This window comes from Tupaia chinensis, unplaced genomic scaffold (assembly GCF_000334495.1).
Source record: "Tupaia chinensis unplaced genomic scaffold, TupChi_1.0 Scaffold000346_1, whole genome shotgun sequence".
NCBI classification, from domain to species: domain Eukaryota; kingdom Metazoa; phylum Chordata; class Mammalia; order Scandentia; family Tupaiidae; genus Tupaia; species Tupaia belangeri.
In genome coordinates this window covers 3,880,840-3,903,097 of record NW_006159840.1, presented here as the reverse complement: position 1 = coordinate 3,903,097, position 22,258 = coordinate 3,880,840, and the positions used below count along the sequence as shown (strand labels likewise).

The window sequence follows — 22,258 nt, the reverse complement described above, 5'->3', positions numbered from 1 at the left end:
AGTCCCAGACCTAGCAACTTCAATCCATGCCAGGTGCGTTTTGTGTGTGTGCCCACCCTAAGAAGAAAATGGAGAAGGGACTGCGGAGAGGCCATCCCTATGGGGGATGATTTCTTGCTTTCTGTCTCTCTCTTTCCGGAGAGTACACGTGCCCTATAGCCAAACCTTTCTTTAAAAAAAAAAAAAAAAGAAAAAAGAAAAAAAAATAGGTAGGTTGGTAGATAGATCGATCGATCAAAAGAATGAACAAACAAACCAGCAGGCAGTGTGGTGGTTAAGACAGTGGGCTCACAGATGGTCAACTGCAGTTTGACTCCCAGACCTGGTGGTTTGAAAATCATGCCAAGTGCATGATATGTGTATACTCGAAACCCCAGAAGGAGAATGGAGGAGAAGAGATTGCAGCCTGGCCACCTTTCCTGGAGAGTGATTTCCCACTTTCCTTCTGTCTCTGTCTCTCTATGGCAACAGACATGCCCTGTGACAAAAACCTTAATTTAAAAAAAAAAAAAAAAAGAGAGAGAGAGAAAGAAAAAAGAAAAGAAATAGAAGGATAAACCCAAAACTGAAATAAAAATATCTCTACACAATGGAAGAGAAGGAATAGGTAAAGATGCCAAGGATAAAGCCAGACTTGCCTGACAATTCCCTGCTTTGAAGATTTGACTTTGGAACCATGTAAATACTACAAAGTATAAAACAGTAAAACACTTTAAGCAATTCCTAAAAATTGCTTAAACTTCTAGAAAACCAAGAATGACAAATGAATTTACTTATGGCGCCACATGATGGCATAACTATTATTTACTAAAAACATTTTTCAAGATGTTTTAGAAGAGACAGGTATATCTTTAGTGGAATATATGCTAAAAACAGTAAGAGCTGAGAATAAGAGTTTTCACTAACTGTATTTTGGCAGTAGTGTTTTCATTGTTTTTTCCAAGACACTGTACATTTTAGAATAATTCAAATAATTGATTATTTTGTATTACTGAGTACCAGAATTTTCAGGAGGAAAGAAAGATGCGAAGTTGAGCATGAAGGTGTGTACCTACAGACCCAGTTACTCAGAAGCCAAGGAAAGAGACGTACATCACGAGACCCTGTCTATAACAAAAGAGAACAAAAAAGAAAAACGACATAGATACAAGAATGAAATAAAAACACTTTAGTGCTGAATTTGCAAGAGAGTAAACTTCTGAAAGTGTGTATGTGGTAATTCATAGCTTTTCTTAACGTGGTTTATGAATAATAAATATCACTAGGGCCCAGACTGCAGTCCCCATACTACTGGGTCGTCAGGAAAGTCATGACCCATTTTTGATTAGAAAAACAGAAAAATACATCGTGATTTTACTAATGACTTAATATTTCTGATGGAAAAATAACCAGTTTTCATTTAAAAATTAGCTGACACCAAGTCAGGAGAAAAATCTTTTTCTTTAAGACAGATTTTTTGGTATAGGGAGCATATACTCACCAAAAACAGAGAAACATGAAGCGAGAAATCACCCCCCTCCAGAGGAAGGGGTAGCCACACAGCAATCCCTTCTTCTTCAGTCTCCTCTAGGGATTTTGGGCATGCACACATATGTGCCAGGCCGGAATTTAAGCCACTGAGTCCGGGACTCGAACCACAGTTGACTACATGGAAGTCCAGGGACATAACCATTATGCAATATGCTAATTCCAAGAGGGGAAATCTTACAAAATGAGTCTAAATTATCATATCATACCAGAAAGCAAAGTTACTATCCCTAAACTATCACGATTTTGTCAAAAGGATTTAGAAATGGGGCCAGCAGGTGGTATGGTGGTTAAAGGCATGGAATTCCCACATAGCCAACTGTGGTTCAAGTCCTGGACCTGGTGGCTTGCTTTCTCACTTTCTCTCTCTTTCTCTGTGTGATCAAATTAAAAATAATAACAACAATAACAAATGAAATTAAATAAATAAAAAAAGGATTTAGAAATATTTAGAAAGCAACCTGAAGAGGCCCCCAATAGCCAAACCACTTAAGTACCAGTTGAAAATAACAACTGTAATAAACTAAAACCTATCAAAACCTTTTAAATGCAGTCATAATGCTGAGAAAACAAAACAAAAAACGCAACTCTTCAACTTTGGAGGATTCCTGGAAACCAATTCACTAAAAACTAGTGAGTAAGCAACTAAGAATTTATTCAGTCTTTCTTACAAAAACTGTATCTAGACTTAATAAGAAAACAAATACAGTTATTTTGCAAACTCCTACCAAAATAAAAGACCCAGAAAATAATCAACAATGATTGTTTAAATTATAGACAGGGAACATCAGACTTAATATACCACCTCATTACACTACTTAGAAAATATTCTTTCAAAAGACCAAAGAGAAAACAGGAGATCTGAATCTGATTAAACCTTTGTCACTATCACCTTTACAAGAAATATAAGACAAAGAGATAAATTATTAAAACCACTGTGGAAATACTAGCAAATCCATGGAAATTCTTCAGGACAAATCATTCAATAGTTAACAAACAAATCCCAAGAATGAGAAATGGAGTGAATGGGACAATGGCTTAAGAGAGCCACCAATCATCTGCAATGTATATAGAAGATCCTCATTAGGATGCTCAAACTTTTTTTAAAAGAACACTTAAGAGGCCAGTAGGTGGTGTGGTAGTTGCAGCACAGGGTATCAACATGGCCAACTTCTCAGTATGAGTCCCAGACCTACAAAACATGCTGGTCACATGTACATGTATGCCCAGAATCCCAAGAGGACAATGGAAGAGAAGGGACTATGGCATGGCCATGCTCCCTGAGGAGAGGTGAGGAGTGTTGATTTCTCACTTGCCCTCTCATTGCCTCTCTCTGTCTTTTCTCTCTCGGGTAAGGGCACATGTCCTAAGGCATCTTTAGAAAGATGGTATCATTAAATAGTCCATTTTAAAGATATTTGATAAAATATTTATAATTAAAATCCTATGTGTGGAATTTGCTCCTCTAATGAACTGACAGACAGAAAGGAGACAGTGCTGACCCAGAGTGATGGGCAAATGACAGCTCACTGATTATTTATCTTACTAGTGTTTAAAATTTTCCATAATGAAAACACTGGGGTTTTTTTCTTTTTTCTTTTTTTTTTTGTTTTTTGTTTTTTTAAAGTAAACTACAACCAGGCTAAAGCTCGTCAGAGATCTAAGTTTTCAACAAGAACAATAAAAGAGGCAATCTGGAGCCATACTTGTATTTTATGTTCTACTACTAGTTGTCAAAGTCACTTGGTTATGTCAACTAAAAACTGAATTAATTTAACCTGCTTCAAAGTGTTGGAACAATAGCAGTATATTTCATAAAAATGAAAAATGCTGAGTCCCTCCTTCCCTCAAATTAAAGAATTTTATTTTGTATCTCACTATCAATATTGACTTAAAACTTCCTGCACTGTGCTTTCCTATCACCAGCACAATGTATAAGACAAAAAGTTCAATTATTTGGTGAACAGACATGGGACATGCTAGAGTTCCAAGAGACACACTGCTGACTATAAAGAAACATCATGTATAGGTCCAGCTGGTGGGGTAGTGGTTCAAGCAGCTGGATTCCACATGGCTGACTTCATGGTACAAATCCCAAACCCCGTGGCTTGGAAAACACACCAGATTCATGTGCGAGCACACCCAGAATCCTGAGAGAAGAATGGAGGAGAAGGGACTCAGTGTCACCATGCACTTGGAGGGTGCTCTCTCCCTTTCTCTCTTTCTGGCAGGTACATGCACCCTGTAGCAAATAAAAAATAAAGTAGCATGTACAACAGAATCCGCTTTCTGTAATATATGTGTATGCCTGTATACGTGTATAAAAAACAATCTACAAATAGACATACAAAAATAGTAAATGAGAGGTAATCTCTAGAAAGAATTACAGGTGTATTTTTATTTTTCAAAAGACTTGGTACCTTTCTAAAAGTATCACATATTATAGCTAACTAATTAAAATAGACCTTGAGCAGAGAAATGAAAGAAACAGGGCTAAGAAATCTCTGCCACAAGAGATACGTAAGAAAACTTTGTAATGTACATGAAAAGGAGCATGTTAAAAAATGTTATTACAAAATGTTCTGCTTAGACAAGTCTTTCAAGACAGAATTAAAGACTTCCACCTTTATTAGCAATTATTTATGCCCCTCTAATAACAGTTTATACATGTTATACAAAACACTGTAGTTCCTTAAGGAACTATACGGTTAACTATAAAAAAAAGGAGACTGTGGCAAAATGTATTTGGGAAACAAATGTTAAGTTAAAAAACTGAATTAAATCTTTATTATTGATTTTAGTTTAAATGCAAAGCCTGAATTTTGACAAGAATAATTTGTACAGTTAATTTCAAATGTCCAGTGAAATATATGTTTCTATTTAGTATAGTTTTTAGCTAGAAATGAGGGAATAATTACTTTCTCCTTTAGGCTTCCATTCCTGTTACAAGAGAATAACTATTTCCCAAAGTTGTCACACAGTCAAAATAAGCTACTGCAAATAGTGACAGTGGTTGATTCCATCAGCCCTACCATGGCCTCTTGATCACGAGCATACATTACATCAGTTCAAGCACAGTTCTAATTAAAATTGCTGAATCTCTACAGATCTCAAGAAAATACAACTGAGATCTGTGTCATGCTGGGTAAAGGCTCTTTACAATCTAAATTATGTTTAGCAATTAAATGTATAATAATTAAATTTAATAAATAAAATTATTATTTTTTTTAAATATGGGGACAAGTAGATGGCATAATGGCTATGTCACTGAACTCCCATGTAGTCAACTGCAGTTTGAGTCCTGGACCTGGTGGCTTAAACTCATGCTGGGCACATGTGTGTGCATTCCCAAGATCCCAAAAGGAGAACGGAGGAGAAGGGACTGCACCGTGGCCATCCCCCTTGGGGGCTGATTTCTCGCTTTCTGTCTCTCTCTCTTTCTGGCGAGTTCATGTACCCTATAACAGCTGAATAGAGGAGTTTTGGTGCCATTGGAAAGAATTTAAATTCATGCCATGAGTAGAAGATGAGAAAATGTCCTTTTTTCTTAAAAAGTTTTTGCTTAAAGTGTTTTGTATTTCTAGGAACTTCATAGCTTTAACTTTTTTTTTTTTTTGAGAGGTTTTTGCTATAGGGCGCATGCACTCGCCAGACAGAGACAGACAGAGAGACAGAAAGCAAGAAATCACCCCCCAGGGGGGATGGTCACACCACAATCCCTTCTCCTCCATTCTCCTCTCGGGATCTTGGGCACGCACACACATGCACCCGGCGTGAGTTTTGAGCTACCGGGTCCGGGACGTGAACCGCGGTCGACTACATGGGAGTCCAGCGACATAGCCATTATGCTAACTGCTGGTTCTTATAGCTTTAACTTTGAAAAACATTTTGTTTTCTTCTGAGTAAAGACAGGATACCTCTGAGATCACACAAAAACTTTCTTGTGTTCTTTTACTGTTTATGGTTATATATAAAACTGCTTGTGGTGACCTAATGCAAAGTGTCTTTTATATCAAGTACCAATACAAAATTGTATTATTTAATTCAGTAAATGATATCCTTTCAGCCAAAAAAAAAAGAAAAGAAAAGAAAAAGACAACATTTGAACTGATCTGGTTTTAATCAACTAAAAACATTGCACCCATTACCACATATGATTGGCTGGGAGGAGCAGGACAATAATAAAGGGTGAAAAGCAGACACTCTTAAGCATGGTACTTAGCCCTCTCTTACTTATGATAGAGGAGGCCTCAGAGAAGACCTGAAGACTTTAGGACTCTTAAGACAAATCTGCAAATTGTTTCTCCTGCAAAGACCATTCACACAGACGCCCCAAAAGGTAGACTGTTGTTTACCCTTTAATAAATCACTCCACAACAATCTTCCCTAGCATCTGTAATTAGCTCAAGTGTATAGTTTTCTATTAGAAAATATGGGATTAAATACTTCAGGAAACATTCCTGAAAAAACAAAGGAGTAATAATATATTATGATTGATAAGACATGCAGGATTTAGTCTTAGTTTCCTGGTACACAGCTCTTAAACCTCTTGGATTTTCCAAAGTAATACGTGTATTCTATATACTAAAGAGATAACTAACTGCTGGAGGCTGCTGTATAGCTTCAGAATGGGGCCTAGCTGCAGAGGTAACCAACTATATAATCAGTGAGACTTTCAGTTCCGCCCTTTACCTCTGGGGAGTGGGGAGAGGATGAATATTGAGAGGGCCACCAATGGTCAGTGATGTAATCAATCATGTCCATGGACCTAGTAATTCTGTGTTTGGAGAGCTATACACCCCTTCTCCCAGACACTATACTGTGCACCTACCTCTTCCATCTGGTCGTTCATCTATATCCTCTGTAATATCGTTTATAATAAATGAATAAACATAAGCAAAATGTTTCCTTGGGTTATGTAAAGCACTCTAGCAAATTCATCAAACCCAAGGAAGGGCTCATGGGAAAATAGATTTATAGTCAGTTGGCCATAAGCACACATCACCTAGATAGTATCAGAACTGAATTATAGAGGACTTAGTTGGTGTCCCATGGAGAACTCATTACTTGATGTGTGAGGAAAAATGCCCACACATTGGGTGTCAAAATACTGCACTGAGTGGTGTCAGACTAGGAAGTATATTTTGGTTTTCCCCATCATACTTATTCAAGTATATTATCACTAAGGGGAAAGAAAAAAAAATTTCAGAGAAATTTTACAAAACATACTTATAAAAACCTCAGAATCAACATTTACATTACCCAGTATTCAGGTTGTTCTAGTATTTTTGAAGCTGATACCGTTCTTAGAAAAAGTTTAGGGAAAAAGAAATCTCTTCAGCAAATGGTGCTGGGAGAACTGGATTATCAACCTGCAGAAGAATGAAACTAGATCCTTATCTCTCACCACTAACAAAAATTATACCTCAGGTATGGGACTGACAACCTGAATATACAAGGAACTCAAGCAGCTTACACACACATACATACACAAAATCAATCAAATTAAAACGTGACAAAGAGCTGGATAGACGTCTCTCTGAAGACGACATACAAATGGCAAAAAGTCTATGAAAACACGCTCAACACCTCTTATCATAAGGGAAAGGTAAATGAAAACCACAATGAGATACCGCTAAACCCCAGTCAGAATGGCTAAAATTAAGAAGATAAATAATGATAAGTGCTGGTGAGGGGCTGTGGTGAAAAAAGAACTCTCCTGCACTGTTGGTGAGAATGTAAATTAGTACAACCGCTTTGGAGAATGATATGGATATTTCTTAGAAACTTATTAACTGAACTACCATATGACACAGTAACTCCACATTTAGCTATTTACCCAAATGATAGAAAAACCGTCAATTGGAAAAACACTTGCACATCCATGTTTATTGCCTCATTATTTACAATCGCTAGGACATGGAATCAACCCAAATGTCCAAAAATAGATGATCAGATTGAGAAAATGTGGCATATGTACTCTATGGAATACTACTCAGCCATAAAAAAAGAAACCCTAATATTTAACACAAAGTGGACGAATATGGAAGACTTAATGCTAAGCAAAGCAAGTCAGACTATAAAAGACTCAGCATGTCCCCACTCAATATATACTGATTATCTACGCTCTATGGCAGAAACTGAAAGTTTGGAAGGTATCGTAGCAGGTAAGGCAATAGTAGATACTAGAGATAGTAAGGATGGGGTAATATAGGGGTGGGTAATGGAGGGATATAGGGAAGGAGGGAAACAGGAGAAGAATAAAAAAGTATACTTAACTGACAAAAAAAATGAAAAGCTATTTGCTGATAATGATGTGTACAGTAATGTCTTTGTCTTGACTGATATGTATGGTGACTGTGCTAGAAAAAGGAATGTTACACACTATAAAGACAGATGTGATTAAATGTGATATTAAATAAATAAATAAATAAATACTAACTTAAAATCTAAAAAAGTTTATAATTAGAAAGTAATGTGGCATGTCTCTGGTGACAAATTACTAAACTTTCCTGAGTCTCAACTTCTCCCCTAAAAATAGGAATAATAAAACCATGGGTAATTAAAACAAATGTATGTAAGATACTTGGAGGAATAATGCTTGACACAAAGTACACAATACAAATCGGAAGACTTATGCATAGAAAAAGTACTATCATTTGCAAAATATTTTCAAACCATGTCCTATTACGTTATATTCATTTTTGGAGATAGAGAATATTGTCTGCCTGCTATAGATCAGCACTGCCTTATGCTACTTAGTATAGAGAAAAGTTCCCAGTAATTGTCCAAGCCCTGAGCAGTCTCTTATGAAGTCTGACTGTAGTTCTTAGGTTCCATGATGCTACTGAGTCTCTCTATAATGCTGAATACAATCTGAGAGTGAAAATTAAAGTGGTATATTAAGTACTGTGTTATTAACTGTTTGCTTAAATCCAGCAACTTAGCACCTTCCCAAAAGAATGAAAGCACACAGTGTTTACAATTTTCCCTTTTTTCAAAACCTTTTAGAGGGGGATGGAGCAAGGTATATTTCTGCTTTTCAGTTAGCTGAACCAGTCATTCCTTTCATAGGTATTTTTCCTACTGATTACTTTAGACCAGGTACTCACCAAGCACCAAAGAAATACTCCATGAAACAGACACAGTCTGTTCTTGCATGATCATACTAGCTTTCTGGAGGGTTCAGATCAGCAAATAGCATTTTATCATATTTTTATTAAATGTGAACTAGGCAATCAATAAATTAAGATTTATTTTCTAGTCTTCTACCTTTTTCATACATATTGGCAATTCTAAAAAAGCTTAATGCCAAACAGCTTTTCCTTTCTAAAACCCCCATCAGCTTCATTTATTGTACCAATTATTTTTTTTCTCTCGGTTAACCACGTTTTTACCAAAATAACGCCCAAGCAACAAATAAGAGCACTTTCCATTCGAAAAGGTTTTTTTGTTTATCTTTTTCTTAAAACCTTATTTCTTTCTTCCATGAGCAAGCAAAAGTGACAGAAAGGCAGGTAAAAAGGAAGAAGGAAGGCACCCAACAGAATCTTCATGCCATGATCCACCCCCAGCTTTAGCCAGCCCTGGATAATGGCCATGCTTGTACCCAGTGCATTCAGGGATGTCTCCAGGCACAAACCCAAAACCTTTCAATGTGGGTCAGCCTCACAAAGCATTACATAAATTACCACCGCACCACTGTCCAAACCCAAGCAGCCTTCATTTTCATTTTACTTCTGTTACTTTTAAGAGTACAAAAGAGAGTGGGACCAGCAGACGGTGTAACAGTTACATTGCTGGACTCCCACATGGTTGACCGTAGTTTGAATCCAAGACCCAGCAGCTTCGAACTCACACCAGGTGTATGCACATGCATGCTCAAAATCCGGGGAGGAGAATGAGTGAGAAGGGATTATGGTGTGGCATCTCCCCGGGAAGTGATTTCTCACTTTCTGTCTCTCTGTCTCCAGTGAATACATACACCTTATAGCAAAAATCTTTCTTTAAAAAAAGAAAGAGTACATGGAGTACTCTACAGTGTAAAAAAAGATGATTTTAATCATGGAGGACATTCTCGATGTTATAAATTGACATAAAAATTCTTCACAGAATTCACTTACCATAATATCAAACATACGATAGCCATTCAAATTAATTATTTCCAATGCATGTTCATCTGTAGTATTTTAAATATTAAGGTCAGTTAACATGATGAATTATTTAGTTTACAAGTGAATTAATTATGGAAAATTATGACAATATCTCTAAAAAGTTCACAAGTTTCTGACAGAATACAGGTTTTTATGCACAAAAATTCTGGATGTTTAATTGTTAGAATGCAAAAACATAATAAATTACTGATATAGAGATCTGTCCCGTTTTCACGGACTTACCTTCTTTTTATCTCTCATTGAGCCTTTGCCTCGGACCATTATTTTACATCCTGTTTCTGCTTCAAGCTGTTTGGCTGTAAGTCCTCTAGGTCCAAGGATTCTTCCAACAAAATTAAACTGGGGAAAAAAGTCACCACATATTATTTACTTGCTGGAAATTATAGTTCTTATGATTATTCTTATTATTATTTTAAAGCATGTATGTGTGTGTGTATGTTATTATTCACATTAAATTCTTTAATACTAAGTTGAAATAAAACAGAGACTTCATCAATTTCTGGCCAAGTTTGAGGTATAATTACAATAGTTCATTGTTTTGCATAAAATATTTATATGTATTAATACAAAGTGAATTTTGAAAAACTGTATCCAGTTAAACAGATACTATACTGAACTGTTCATCAGTATGTTATCTAAACCAGAGTATAAATGAGAATCCTTTCCACAAATTTTCCAACTGTCTTTTTCATAATGAAGCAAAACTTCTAATATTTGTATGTAAGTTTTTATAAAGGTCAATCAGGGGACCTCATACGGCATAATGGTTATGTCATGGACTCCCACATAGTTGACCGTGGTTGAGCTCCAGACCTGGAAGCCGCATTTGTGTGCATGTCCAAAACCCCAAGAGGAAAACAGGTCAAAAACGACTGCGGTATGGTTAGCCCCCAGGGGATGATTTCTTGCTTTTTGTCTGTCTGTCTCTCTGGCAAGCGCACACGTCCTATAGCAAAAATCTCTCTTAAAAAAAAAAAAAAAAAAAGGTCAATCGAAAGAACAGTCTATGAATACTGAAAAGCATTCACATGTTGCCATGGTTTGAATGTGTCCCTCAAGAAGTTGACATGTTGAAATTTGGTAGGCCTTCATAAAAGAGTTAAGAGGTCAGACTTTGTCCAACTCTGGTGCTGAAAGAGAAGACCTTTGGGAGGTAACTGGGATTAGATGAGGTCATCATGATGCAGCCCTCAGTACTGATTCCTGGTAGCATTATAGGAACAGAGACACGAATACATGCTCTGCTCCAGCTTTTGACATGTGATGCCCTGCACCACCCTGGGGACTCTGAAGAGTCACCATCAATATGAGGACCTTCACCAGAAGCAGCCCTTTAACTTTTGATCTCCAAAACCTTCAGCTAAATAAACCTCTACTCTTTATAAATTACCTAGACTTGACTATTTCTGTTATTAACTGAGATAGGTCTAGGACACATGACATCTACATAAATGACCGAAAAACAAAAAGTGTTTAGCATCAGTTCCACAAAAAAATCATTAGCAGTTTTCATTTACTTAACCAAATAGATACTGATTCTCTTAAGCATACCAAGTTATTCACTTCTTTCCTAAATTTATCTTATTGTTAGTGTATCATTACATAAAAATAACATGCTAGAAATTCCAGGCTTAAGATGCTGGGTACTTCTTCAATTTCTGGCACTCTAATTGTTCCTACCTGGCCTCACAAAGTTGTTCACCAGTACTGCCACATCTTAGAAAGTGAGTCTCAAATGAAGACAGCCATCACTCCCTGGAAGGGATTCTGACACAATTCCTTTCATCTCATCTTGAGAACTACAGCTTTAGAGCTATGGGTATTTGAGCTAGCTCTACTAGATCACAGGTTCTGAAATTTGCCCAAACCACGTCTTTATATTCAAATAAAGCCCTTTATCTTTGCATGTATACTGCCCTCAGGATATAATATCTACCTCTTTATTCAACCTAAAATCCCATTATACATTTTAACAAGATACTCACTTGTAATTTAGAATCACAAGTCAACTTGACCTTCCCACATTTCCAATCTGAATAAATTCAAGTAGTATACAATAGATCAAGTATTCAAAGTTTGAAAGGACACAGACTCTACCTGGTATCTGAGTTCAAATATGAATTATAAATTAGAATTTGAATGTCACACCAAGCAAACATCAATTACACAGAGAAGATAATGCTAACTGCAGTGATGAGTGAATGTGCATGTGTACACAAAGCACAATACAAAGGCCTGTACAAAGTATGACATATAATCAACAATTAATAGCCTACCAAGTCCAGTACAAATTTCCTTAGGAAACCTCAGGCCTTTACAATTTCATATAGCATGTTTTAGAAGGGGGTATCATCAATAGAAAATTTGCCCTACAAAAATCCAGAGAAACTCTACACTCAGATACCTGAATTCTGCAGAAAACAATAAAGAAAATGTGAAAATAACAGAGAGAACACCAATAACCAGGCACCTAACTTGCAGGTAATCTAGAGTTTTTGTCTCCAGAAAAATTAAAACATTCCAGAGAAAAGACTTTCAAGTTGCAGCATTTGACCACCATCTCAAAGGTTGTTCTTGAGGTAATTACCTCACATAGAAGCCTGTAGTGGACATGCTCTGTTTGTGAGCATAAGCTTCTAATTCAACTGTGCAGTACTTTATACTCAAATATACTCAAGAACAGACAAGGTTCACCAAAGACCTCTAACATGAAAGAGATAGTACAAGGTAAAGAAGCAGAACAAACAACTGATCCTTAAGAAATAATACTCTGGGACCAGCAGTTGGCATAGTGGCTATGTCGCTGGACTCCCATGTAGTCGACTGCAGTTCGAGTCATGGACCCGGTGGCTTAGACTCACACCAGGCGCATGTGCATGTGTGCCCAAGATCCCAAGAGGAGAAGAAATTGAGGCATGGCCATCCCCCCTGGAGGGTGATCTCTCACCTTCTGTCTCTCTTTCTGGTTAGCACACTCACCCTATAGCATAAAAACCTCTTCCAAAAAAAAAAAAAGAAATAATACTCTGCTGGATAAAGAATTTTTTTAAACCAAAATAAATAAATAAATAAATAAATATAGTAGATATTACTGTACACATTATGCCCCCAACAGAACAAAATTAAAATGTTTTGCTCTGTCTCCTCCCCAAAACCTCAAATGGCTAGTGGGTATATTTTTTACGTCATTCTGGTACATTCATTAAATGTATAAATTACAATACCTCTAATTGCTGAATAAGCTGAAAAATGTATCTTTTCCCACCCTCTGTTTACTTTCTCCCTCTTTAATAGTGTATGATGACAAAGACTTGATTTTAACGTAGTTCAAGTTATTGTTCTCTTTATGATTAGTGTTTTCTACGTTCTGTTCCAAAGAAGTCTTTCTCCACACCAAGGTCATCGAGGTATCCCATATTGTCTTTTTCAAGCTTTATTACTATGGTTTCCAGTAAATGTCCACAGCATCCACGAAACTGGTATATGTGTATAAGACAACTTTCTTTTTCTTTTTCTTCCCCCAAGAGATTTTTGCTAGAGGGCACATGTGCTGGCTGGAGAGACTGACAGAAAGCAAGAAATCACCCTCCAGGGGGGATGGTCACACCGCAATCCCTTCTCCTTCATTCTCTTCTCAGGATCTTGGAAATTCATGCACACACGCCGGGTGTGAGTTTTAAGCCAACGGGTCTAAGTCTGCCAATCGAATTGCAGTCAACTACGTGGTAATTCAGCAATGTTAACAAGCTGGTCCCTTTTTTTTTGTTTTGTTAAGAGGATTTTTGCCTTAGGGCATGTGTGCTAGCCAAAGAGAGAGACAGAGAAGTGAGAAAGTGAGAAATTACGCCCACAGGAGATAGCCAAATACTCGAATCTCTTTTCCTCCCAAGATCTTGGGCAAGCACTCGCATGTGCCCGATGTGATTTTCAAGCCACTGGGTCCAGGACCCAAACCACAGTCAGCCAAATAGGAATCCAATGATATAACTGCTATGCCATCAGCTTGCCCCTCTTTATTATTTTCTATCCAAATATTCTAGCACATTTTACTGAAAAGACCATCCTTTTCCAACTGCTCTGTGGTGTCATAATTGTCATAAACAGACATCCATATAGGTCTATTTCACAGCTCTTTATTCTTTCAATATATTTATCTTTGCTTGAATATCACACTGTTAACTACTGTACCTTTAAAAGACAGAAAGTTCTACCTTGCTTTTCTTCAAGAGTATCTTTGCTATTCCTGGCCCTTGCATTTCTAATATAGTCCATAATAAGCTACCAATTTCTAAAATAATACTTGCAGAGATTCACTGGGATCAATACATGACTACAATAGAGATTTCAAAACCATGAACATGGTATAATTTCTGCATTTGGTTAAGTCAAGTCACCTTTGGTTTTTCTCTTTAATGTAAAGTTCTTCTGAGTGCCTATTCATTTTTGGTTAGATTCATTCCCAGAAGTTTTGTCTACTATTATATACCATATTTTTTAAATTCCACTTTCAGTTTCTGGTATATGATCACATTATTGGTTTCTCTTTATCAGCCTTGTAACCAACAAAAGAAATTCTATTTTATTATGATTCTCATAAGTTCTGTAGATTCTTCATATTCTTTATGTAAATACTCATATAAATTGCAAATGACAGTTGTATTTATTTACTTTCCTTGCTTTAAAACTGTTTCAATTTTTCTTGCTATTCTTATGGAGCTAGCCAGCATATCTTGAGGCTACAGTCAAATAAGAGTGTATCATCCCCAACTTACTTCAGATTTCAAAACTAAAGATTTCAACAGTTCATCATAAAGTTTGCAGTAGTCTGTACACTTTTTATAGCTGCGTTTTTATCAGATTAAAAAAAAATTCCCTCCATTCCCTAATTTGCTAAGAGTTTTCTTTAAATCACAAGTGGATAGCTACATTTATTTTTTTTTAATATCTATTGAAACATTCAAAATAGTCTTAATTCTGTTAATACAGTAGATTCTAACTGTCAAATATTACACTAACCTCATATTCTTTAAAATAAATTCAATTTGATCATGATGTATTATTCTTTTCATAAATTTCTAGATTATTTCCTAGCATTTTCATACTTTTTTAAAAGTTTACATTGATGAACAGATATGGCATGTAATTTTTGTCATTCACAATGTGCTTCACAGATTTTGGCATCAAGATTATATAATTTTGAAAAATGTTGGGACATATTCACTCTTTTTCTACTCTTTGGATAAGCTTTTAAAAGACCCTAAATATTGAACAGAATTCATCAGTGAAGTTACATGAGTCTAGGGTTTTCTTGTTGGAAGGTTTTTAATTATAAAAAAAGTTTCCATAGTTCAGATTTTCTATTCCTTCCTATGTTACTTTTGGTCAACTGTGTTTATCTAGAAATCTGTCCATTTTGTCTAAAATTTTATATTTTTCACTTAAAGTTCATGTCTAATTTTTCTTTTAAACACTTTTAAGATTTAAAGTGATGTTCCTTTTTCATTCATGATTGTTTGTCTATGTTTTCTTCTTGATTAGCCATCCAGTCTCCCCAAAGAACCTACTTTTGCTTTAGCTGAATAAGATAGACTGATTTCCAAAATGGCCATAGTTCTCTACCTGTCCATACATCTGTGCCACTTAAAATATAAATCTGCACCTCCTCCCACACCCTGAATCTGGGCTTGCACTGTTACCTGTTCAGGCAATACAATGCAGTATCAACAGAAAGAATTATATGCCAGTTAAAAGCCTACTGTCAGTGTAATGTGGTTCCAATATATTAGAATTCTATTATTCTCAAGTAAGCATGCTTGAACTAACAGCTGGGAAATGAAAGACCCATGACCCAGTGACATCAATGGCTACAGCCACGTAACTCCCAAAAGCAGAGCTGTCTGATTTAAGTGACTGCTGATGTAAAACAAAACTGCTCACCTGAACCAATCATAAAAGTAGGAACTCAATCGCTTACTTAAAGTTAGTTTTGTTTTGTTTTCCCTTTATACATAACAGAGTACCATACATGGAGTGGGGGTGATAAGGGCAGAGAAGGACAGAAGGATCTCACCATGTGAGATTCAGTTTCTCTTAAGCAGGGCATTACTACTCACCAAGGAGCTGAACTTGGCATATTTTAAGTTTTTAAGTTGATGTGTTTTAATGCAGCAAAGGTTAACTGACATATTGGTCCTCTTCATTGTGTCTTTTCTTCTCTTTCATTGATTTTTTACTACTAGTTTTATTATTTCCTTCCTTCTGTTTTCTTAAGGTTTAATCAGGTATTCTTATTCTGATCTACAGAAATGGATGTTTGTTATGTTTTGTACCCTTTCTTTTCTAATGTATACATTTAAAGTCTTACAAACACTCCCTAAGCTAGAGTTAGCTGTATCTCATGTTTTGAAAGGTAGTATTTAAATGTTTTTCTCATTTTACATATATAAGAATTTGTTAATTGTCTTTGTTTCTGATTCTAGCTCCCTACATCATAATCAGAAAACATATTAAGTATCAGTTTATTAATATTTGTTCAGACTTGCTTCAGTAAAGAACACGGTAAATGTTTGTAAATATTCCATAGCTGCTTGAAAAGCAAAATCTATTGTGAGAAAGTTGTGTATACCTTTCATTTCTTTTGTGTTTTATATTTGTTTAGAAGGTATGATATTTGACATATACAAATGCAAAATTGTATTTTCTATCATTATGAAGTGTCCCTCTTTACCTCTAATTAATGTCTTTTGCCTTTAAGCCTACAATAATATTAATATAGAGATACAAATGTTTTGTTTTGATTTTTCATGATGTATCTTTCTTGATCCTGTTACTTTCAACCTTTGTCTTTATATTTTAAATGGAACTGTGGTAAAAAGCATAAAGACAAATTTTGTTTATGCATTCAATCTCAAATTTTAACTGGAAAGTGTGTACCATATGGTTTACACCTACTTTCACACTACATGCCTTCTACATGTTTTCTTTCTATTCCTTTTCTTTCCTGCCTTTTTCTTGTCTGTTTATGGAGATGAGGGGCTGCAAGTAAGCAGGTTTTTTTCCTTTCTTTTTACCCCCCCCCCTTCCTTCTATTAGCTTGTAAATTAAATGCCTGTTTACTGTGGAGGTCACAATATACATCACTGACTTATTAAACACTACTCTTCATCTGTATTTTCTATTCCTTCTCCATATAATACAAAGACCCCAGAATTCTTAAGATCATTTATCTCCAATCCAGCTTAAATGACACAGTCCATTATTATATCTTCGGACAGATAAGCACTTAGATTTACCAACATATTTATCATTTCCATTGCTATTTATACTTTCTGCATCTGTGACTTTCCAACAAAGGTTATTTCCTTCTGCTTAAAAAGACTCTTCAGCATTTCCTTTAATCAATGTCTTGTAATGATAAAATCTCTCCATTTTTCCTTATCTGAAATGTCTTATTTCTGGGCAAGATTCTAGTCTGATACTTATTTTCCTCCAGCACCTTAAAGATCCTTTATGCTGCCTCTGACTCAACTCATACTTCTGAGAAGTATGCTATAAGTCCTGCTGGTTCTTTGAAAGTGATCATTTCCTCCTGGCTGTTTTTGTATTGTTTTTAACTTTTTGCTATAGTGTGTGAGTGCTAGTAGGGAGAGAGGCAGGTAAAGTGAGAAATCGCCCACTGGAAGGACGGCCATGCACAGCAGTCCCTTCTCCATCATTCTCCTCTTGGGATTTTTGGGCACATGTGCCCAGGTATTTTTCAATTGCCGGGACTAGGACTCTAACCATGCTGTTAGCCATGTGAGATTCGGTTGCCTGAACTATTACGCCACCAGATGATCCTTCTGTTTGCTATTTTAGGATTTCCCTGTCATCATTAGTTTTTAGCACTTTTACTATGCTATTCCTAGGTGTAGTTTTCTTTATACTCATCATGCTTAGGATTCAATTACACAAACTTATAACTCTCTTTTGGTTTTAAAATGCTTAATCCTATTCCCCTCAAATTCTAATTCTATTTTTTCCCACCCATCTGCCTCTCCATGATGATTATTTTCTTCTAAGCTATCTTCCTGTTTACCAATTCTCTCTTCAAATGCTTCTAATCTTCTGATGCACCCACTTGCTGAGTTAATAGTATTAAAATATTAGTTTCCATTTCTCTGCCTTGTATTCTGTCTCCTCACACATAATAGACATAGCTTTTATAAAGTCTAGGTCTGATAATACTACTCTACACATCTGTTTCTATCATTTTGTTTTGTCTTCAGATTTCTGAAGTCATCTTGCCTTCTAGTATATACTTAGTTATTTTCTAGTGTGTGATTGACAATATACTTACAAAACAGCTTAAAGAAATAAAAATATTACCTTCCTTCAGAAATATATATCAGCTCTTGCCAGGTAGTAACTGTCACTAGCAATCTGAGATCATCTAAATACAATTTCATTTACTGAGACAAACAATTCTAATAGAAGTATGATTTCTATGAAGGCCTGGGATCTTCTGGTTTACTCCTATTCTGACAAACCACACCCATCAATGGCCCCTCTTAAAGCAAAGACTTGGTGAGGAGGGGATTGAAGAGGGTCCACAGACTACAGACTCTTAATCCTTGTCCCCTCAAAGCTCAATCTCTCAGCTGCCCCCTCCAGATTCAGCAAATATATCCATGGCAGAAAGAGACCCCAATAGCCAGGCTTACATCCTTAATTATCTGACCTCCTGAGGATCCTTAACTAAAAACTGCACAATCTTTATAGGCTTCTGATGCATTCAAGCAGGTATTTTTTTCTACGGTGTCCTATTTAATTGGAATTGTTCAACTAATCTGAAATGCCTTGACAACCTTTAACAAACACTGAAGTCCACTGACACTTTTAGAGAGGCTACCTTTTAATCTAAACAGGCCTATAACAGAATTAACTTCAGAGTTTGAGATTAGTGTTGTAATAGACTGAAATGAAGATCTAAGGAAAACAGAAATATCACAGAAAATCTATGAACATACCTAGCCCTATTTTCATCTCTAATAAACTCTTTCTACCTTTGTGGAACTTTTTAAACTTAAGCTTATCTAAACAGTCATAGAGTCCATAACACCCCTCCCCAAAACAGTAAACCTAGATGTAGACAAAAAAAATCCATAAGCACCCCTCCCCCCAAAAAGCAATACTCACCACTCACCTACTTTGTTTTGTGATGGTATGTTTCAGAAAAACAGGGAATAGCCTTTCATTTTCAAATTTAATTTAACAAAACATTTATTCAAGGCTTGTTAAGAGGTAAAGAGTAAAACAGATTTGGGCGATGGAAAGGATGCTAACTCACTCTCTGCTCTCAGGAAGTCTGTGAAAATGCCTTTACTCAATGTATTACCTTATAGTAAGTAGTCTTGCCAGCTACTCCTTACTAATAGTCATACTCTATACAGATCCTTTTCGAAATCAACTCTTATATTATACACCATATATCTCAAATATGACAAAAAGCCTGGAAATAGGCATTATGAATGAAGATACTTCAACACTTAATAATATCTAATTATTTGGACCTGTATTCTTTTGTCAAACCAGTGGATCTACACTTCGTAACCACTTAGTGGACCCTCTTCAGCACATTCTATCCTTTTCACACATTGCTGTAACCACAACATTAAGATTAACACAGAAAGAAAAACTTCTAACCATGGCTAATTAACCCTTACAATTAATATTTACTAAGTTAAAAAAATGTTTTACAACCAGTTGAGACCAAAACATTAAATCTGTGACACAAAATTTTCCTAACTTTAAAAATGAACTAATTGCTATTACTCCAAGAACCAGCAAACAAGAGCTTAAGTATGTTAAAGTGTATACCACTGGGATCCTCATACAATTAAAACTGTCAAGGTCATCCTTCTCAAAATGTTATAAGTAGAGAATGAAAAAAATAATCATCATAGCAGCTGCTTTGTCTACTGCAACCAATTTCCAAGTTAATATCATTTGTCTGGCATTAAAATTCATTCTGTGTTGATTTATCATGCCAGTTCTGCAGCTTCATTCAATTAAAACAATGTCACAACACTTTCAAAGAAAGTCATTTCAAACAGTCTGAGCTAAATACAACTTCAAAGGCCAAAAGAAGAAGAAAAAGAAAAAAAAAATCATACTCATTAACCCTACTATTTAAGTACAGACCTTCTCTGTGACTCATCAATTATATTTCTGCCAAGTGGCATGTTAATTTGTGAAGAGCCTTAACAACTATCACATCTAATGTTATCCATTGCTACTCACCTCATTTTATACAGAAATGATAGACTTCTCCCAATGACAAAATGTAAAATATTATGAAAAGTCTTTACAGTAACCTTTTAAGAATTCTATAATTAAAGATAGAATCTCTTGTGATGCACTATCAAAACGGATAATAAAATGGATTTACAAAAACATCTCAGTGAATCACTGGGGTTTTTTTGTTTTTTTTGGTTTTTTGCGGTTTTTTTGAGAGGTTTTTGCTATAGGTCACGTACACTCGCCAGAAAGACAGAGAGAGAGACAAGAGAGAGAAAGTGAGAAATCACCCCCCAGGGGATATGGCCATGCCGCAATCCCTTCTCCTCCATTCTCCTCTCAGGATCTTCGGCAGGCACGTACACACACCCAGCATGAATTTAAGCTACCAGCTCCAGGATTCGAACTGCAGTCAACTACATGGGAGTCCAGCAACATAGCCATTACACCACCTGCTGGTCCCATCAGTGAATCACTTTAAGGTACTGTTGAAGAGTAATCACTGTGAGAAATTTTGAAAGAGTAAAAATATTTACAAAACTTCCTTCGATTGCTATTTGAACAACACACTGATTATCTGTTTTCGAATACTGTGTCTGCTATTTCTAAAATTATTCACATTAGATAAACCTTACATTATTATATCATAAATAACATAATAGGTAACAAATATACACATGCAAGTGTCGGTGTGGGTACATTTGCTGAGAAAATCTTTCACTTAGAAGAAAAAAAATGGGCCACCTCTAATCTAGCCCACATCAGTGAGCCCATCTTGGGCAAATTAGATAAGAGTCATGACTACTTACCGGTACAACTGTTTTTAAGCAAAGCAGAATGAATGCATCAAAATGCCCTGTGTTTTTGGAGAAACAAATGTTTTATCCCTTTTCTATTCATACTAATTCTATCAATAGCTAAGTGACCAAAAATGTCTCCTAGAGAAACTGCTAATTTGCATGGTCTCATTATTACTACATGAACTATCTGGACAAACATTCCCCATATCAGGCCTTTCGTGGGAAGGCAAATCCTATGTTGCAATCCTATTGCCTATGCCTCACAAAGTAACTGGAAGGAAGACACACATCACTGCACTCCACTTTTAAGGTGGGCCAGGAATGGAATTTGGGCCTCCCGCATGGCCTCAAATTGCCAAGTAGGAGCATCTACCAGCATGCACTAGTGCAGCTGGGCCACACATACTAGGCCTTCTATAAACACTTTTATTCATAGCACATGTATGCACAAGTTCTATGAAAGATGATCACGAATACCAGCAGCTGCAAAGAAGGAAAACTGGTAACCAGTTATAACCAAAGTTTGAAACTGGTGCCATATGATTTGGATATCCTAAATCATGGTAAATCATTCTTTGAGTATATCTATAATAAGGTCAAGATGCTAAAATCATTCAAAACTAACGCAGATGAGGGGACCAGTAGTTGGTGTAATGGCTATGTCCTTACTCCCACATAGTGGAACACAGTTCGAGTCCTGGACCTGGTGGCTTAAACTCACACCGAGCGCGTGTGTGTGCCTGCCCAAGATCTAAAGAAGAGAATAGAGGAGAAGGGACTGCAGCGTGGTCATCCCCCCCTGGGGGGTTGATTTCTCGCCTGCTGTCTCTCTGTCTTTCCAGCGAGCGCACGTGCCCAATAGCAAAAATTTCTCCAAAAAGAAAAGAAAAAAAACGAACTCAGATGAAAAAGAAATGATTATCATTCTAGGAACTAAATAACAATTAGAAAAATAGGAAGAAATAACCAATTGAAATGAAAATATTAAAGCTGAAAGGGTTTTGTGACATGAGAGGATGACAATATTAGTAAGAATACACAAGGCATTTTAGAAGATTCTTTTCGAGTCCTTGTTTTTGCTATTATCCTTGTGTATAGCCATACAAGCAATAGATTGTTAATATTAAAATGTGTAACATTATATATAGAAAACCCTAAAAACAAAACAAAACTATCCAAAAACTGTCATTATAAACAAAGCAGCAGAGTGGCAGGACAAAAATCAGTTCTGTCTATAAACTAACAAGTTTATCCCAAAAAGAAGTTAAGAGACCAACACCATTTATCATAGCCTCAAAAAGAATACTTAGAAATAAATTTTACCAAGGAGGTGAAAGATCTCTTCACTGAAAATTATGAAATATACATAAAAGATACTTAAGACACAAATAAACGTAAAGATATTTGTGAAAGAGGGTGAAAGAATTAATATTGTGTAAATGTACTATCCAAAGCAATCAACAGATTCAAGTCTTTCCC

At 36.0% G+C, this 22,258-nt stretch overlaps 1 protein-coding gene across 1 annotated transcript in view; it reads right to left on the bottom strand.

Annotated features, from left to right (window-relative positions):
* QKI (QKI, KH domain containing RNA binding) overlaps window positions 1-22,258 on the bottom strand; it is a gene marked incomplete at its 5' end in the record, with an annotated part of 132,455 nt that overhangs the window by 93,175 nt on the left and 17,022 nt on the right. The window contains 1 exon segment of the mRNA XM_014589247.2: window positions 9,924-10,040. Within this exon segment, the coding sequence (XP_014444733.1) occupies window positions 9,924-10,040 (117 nt within the window).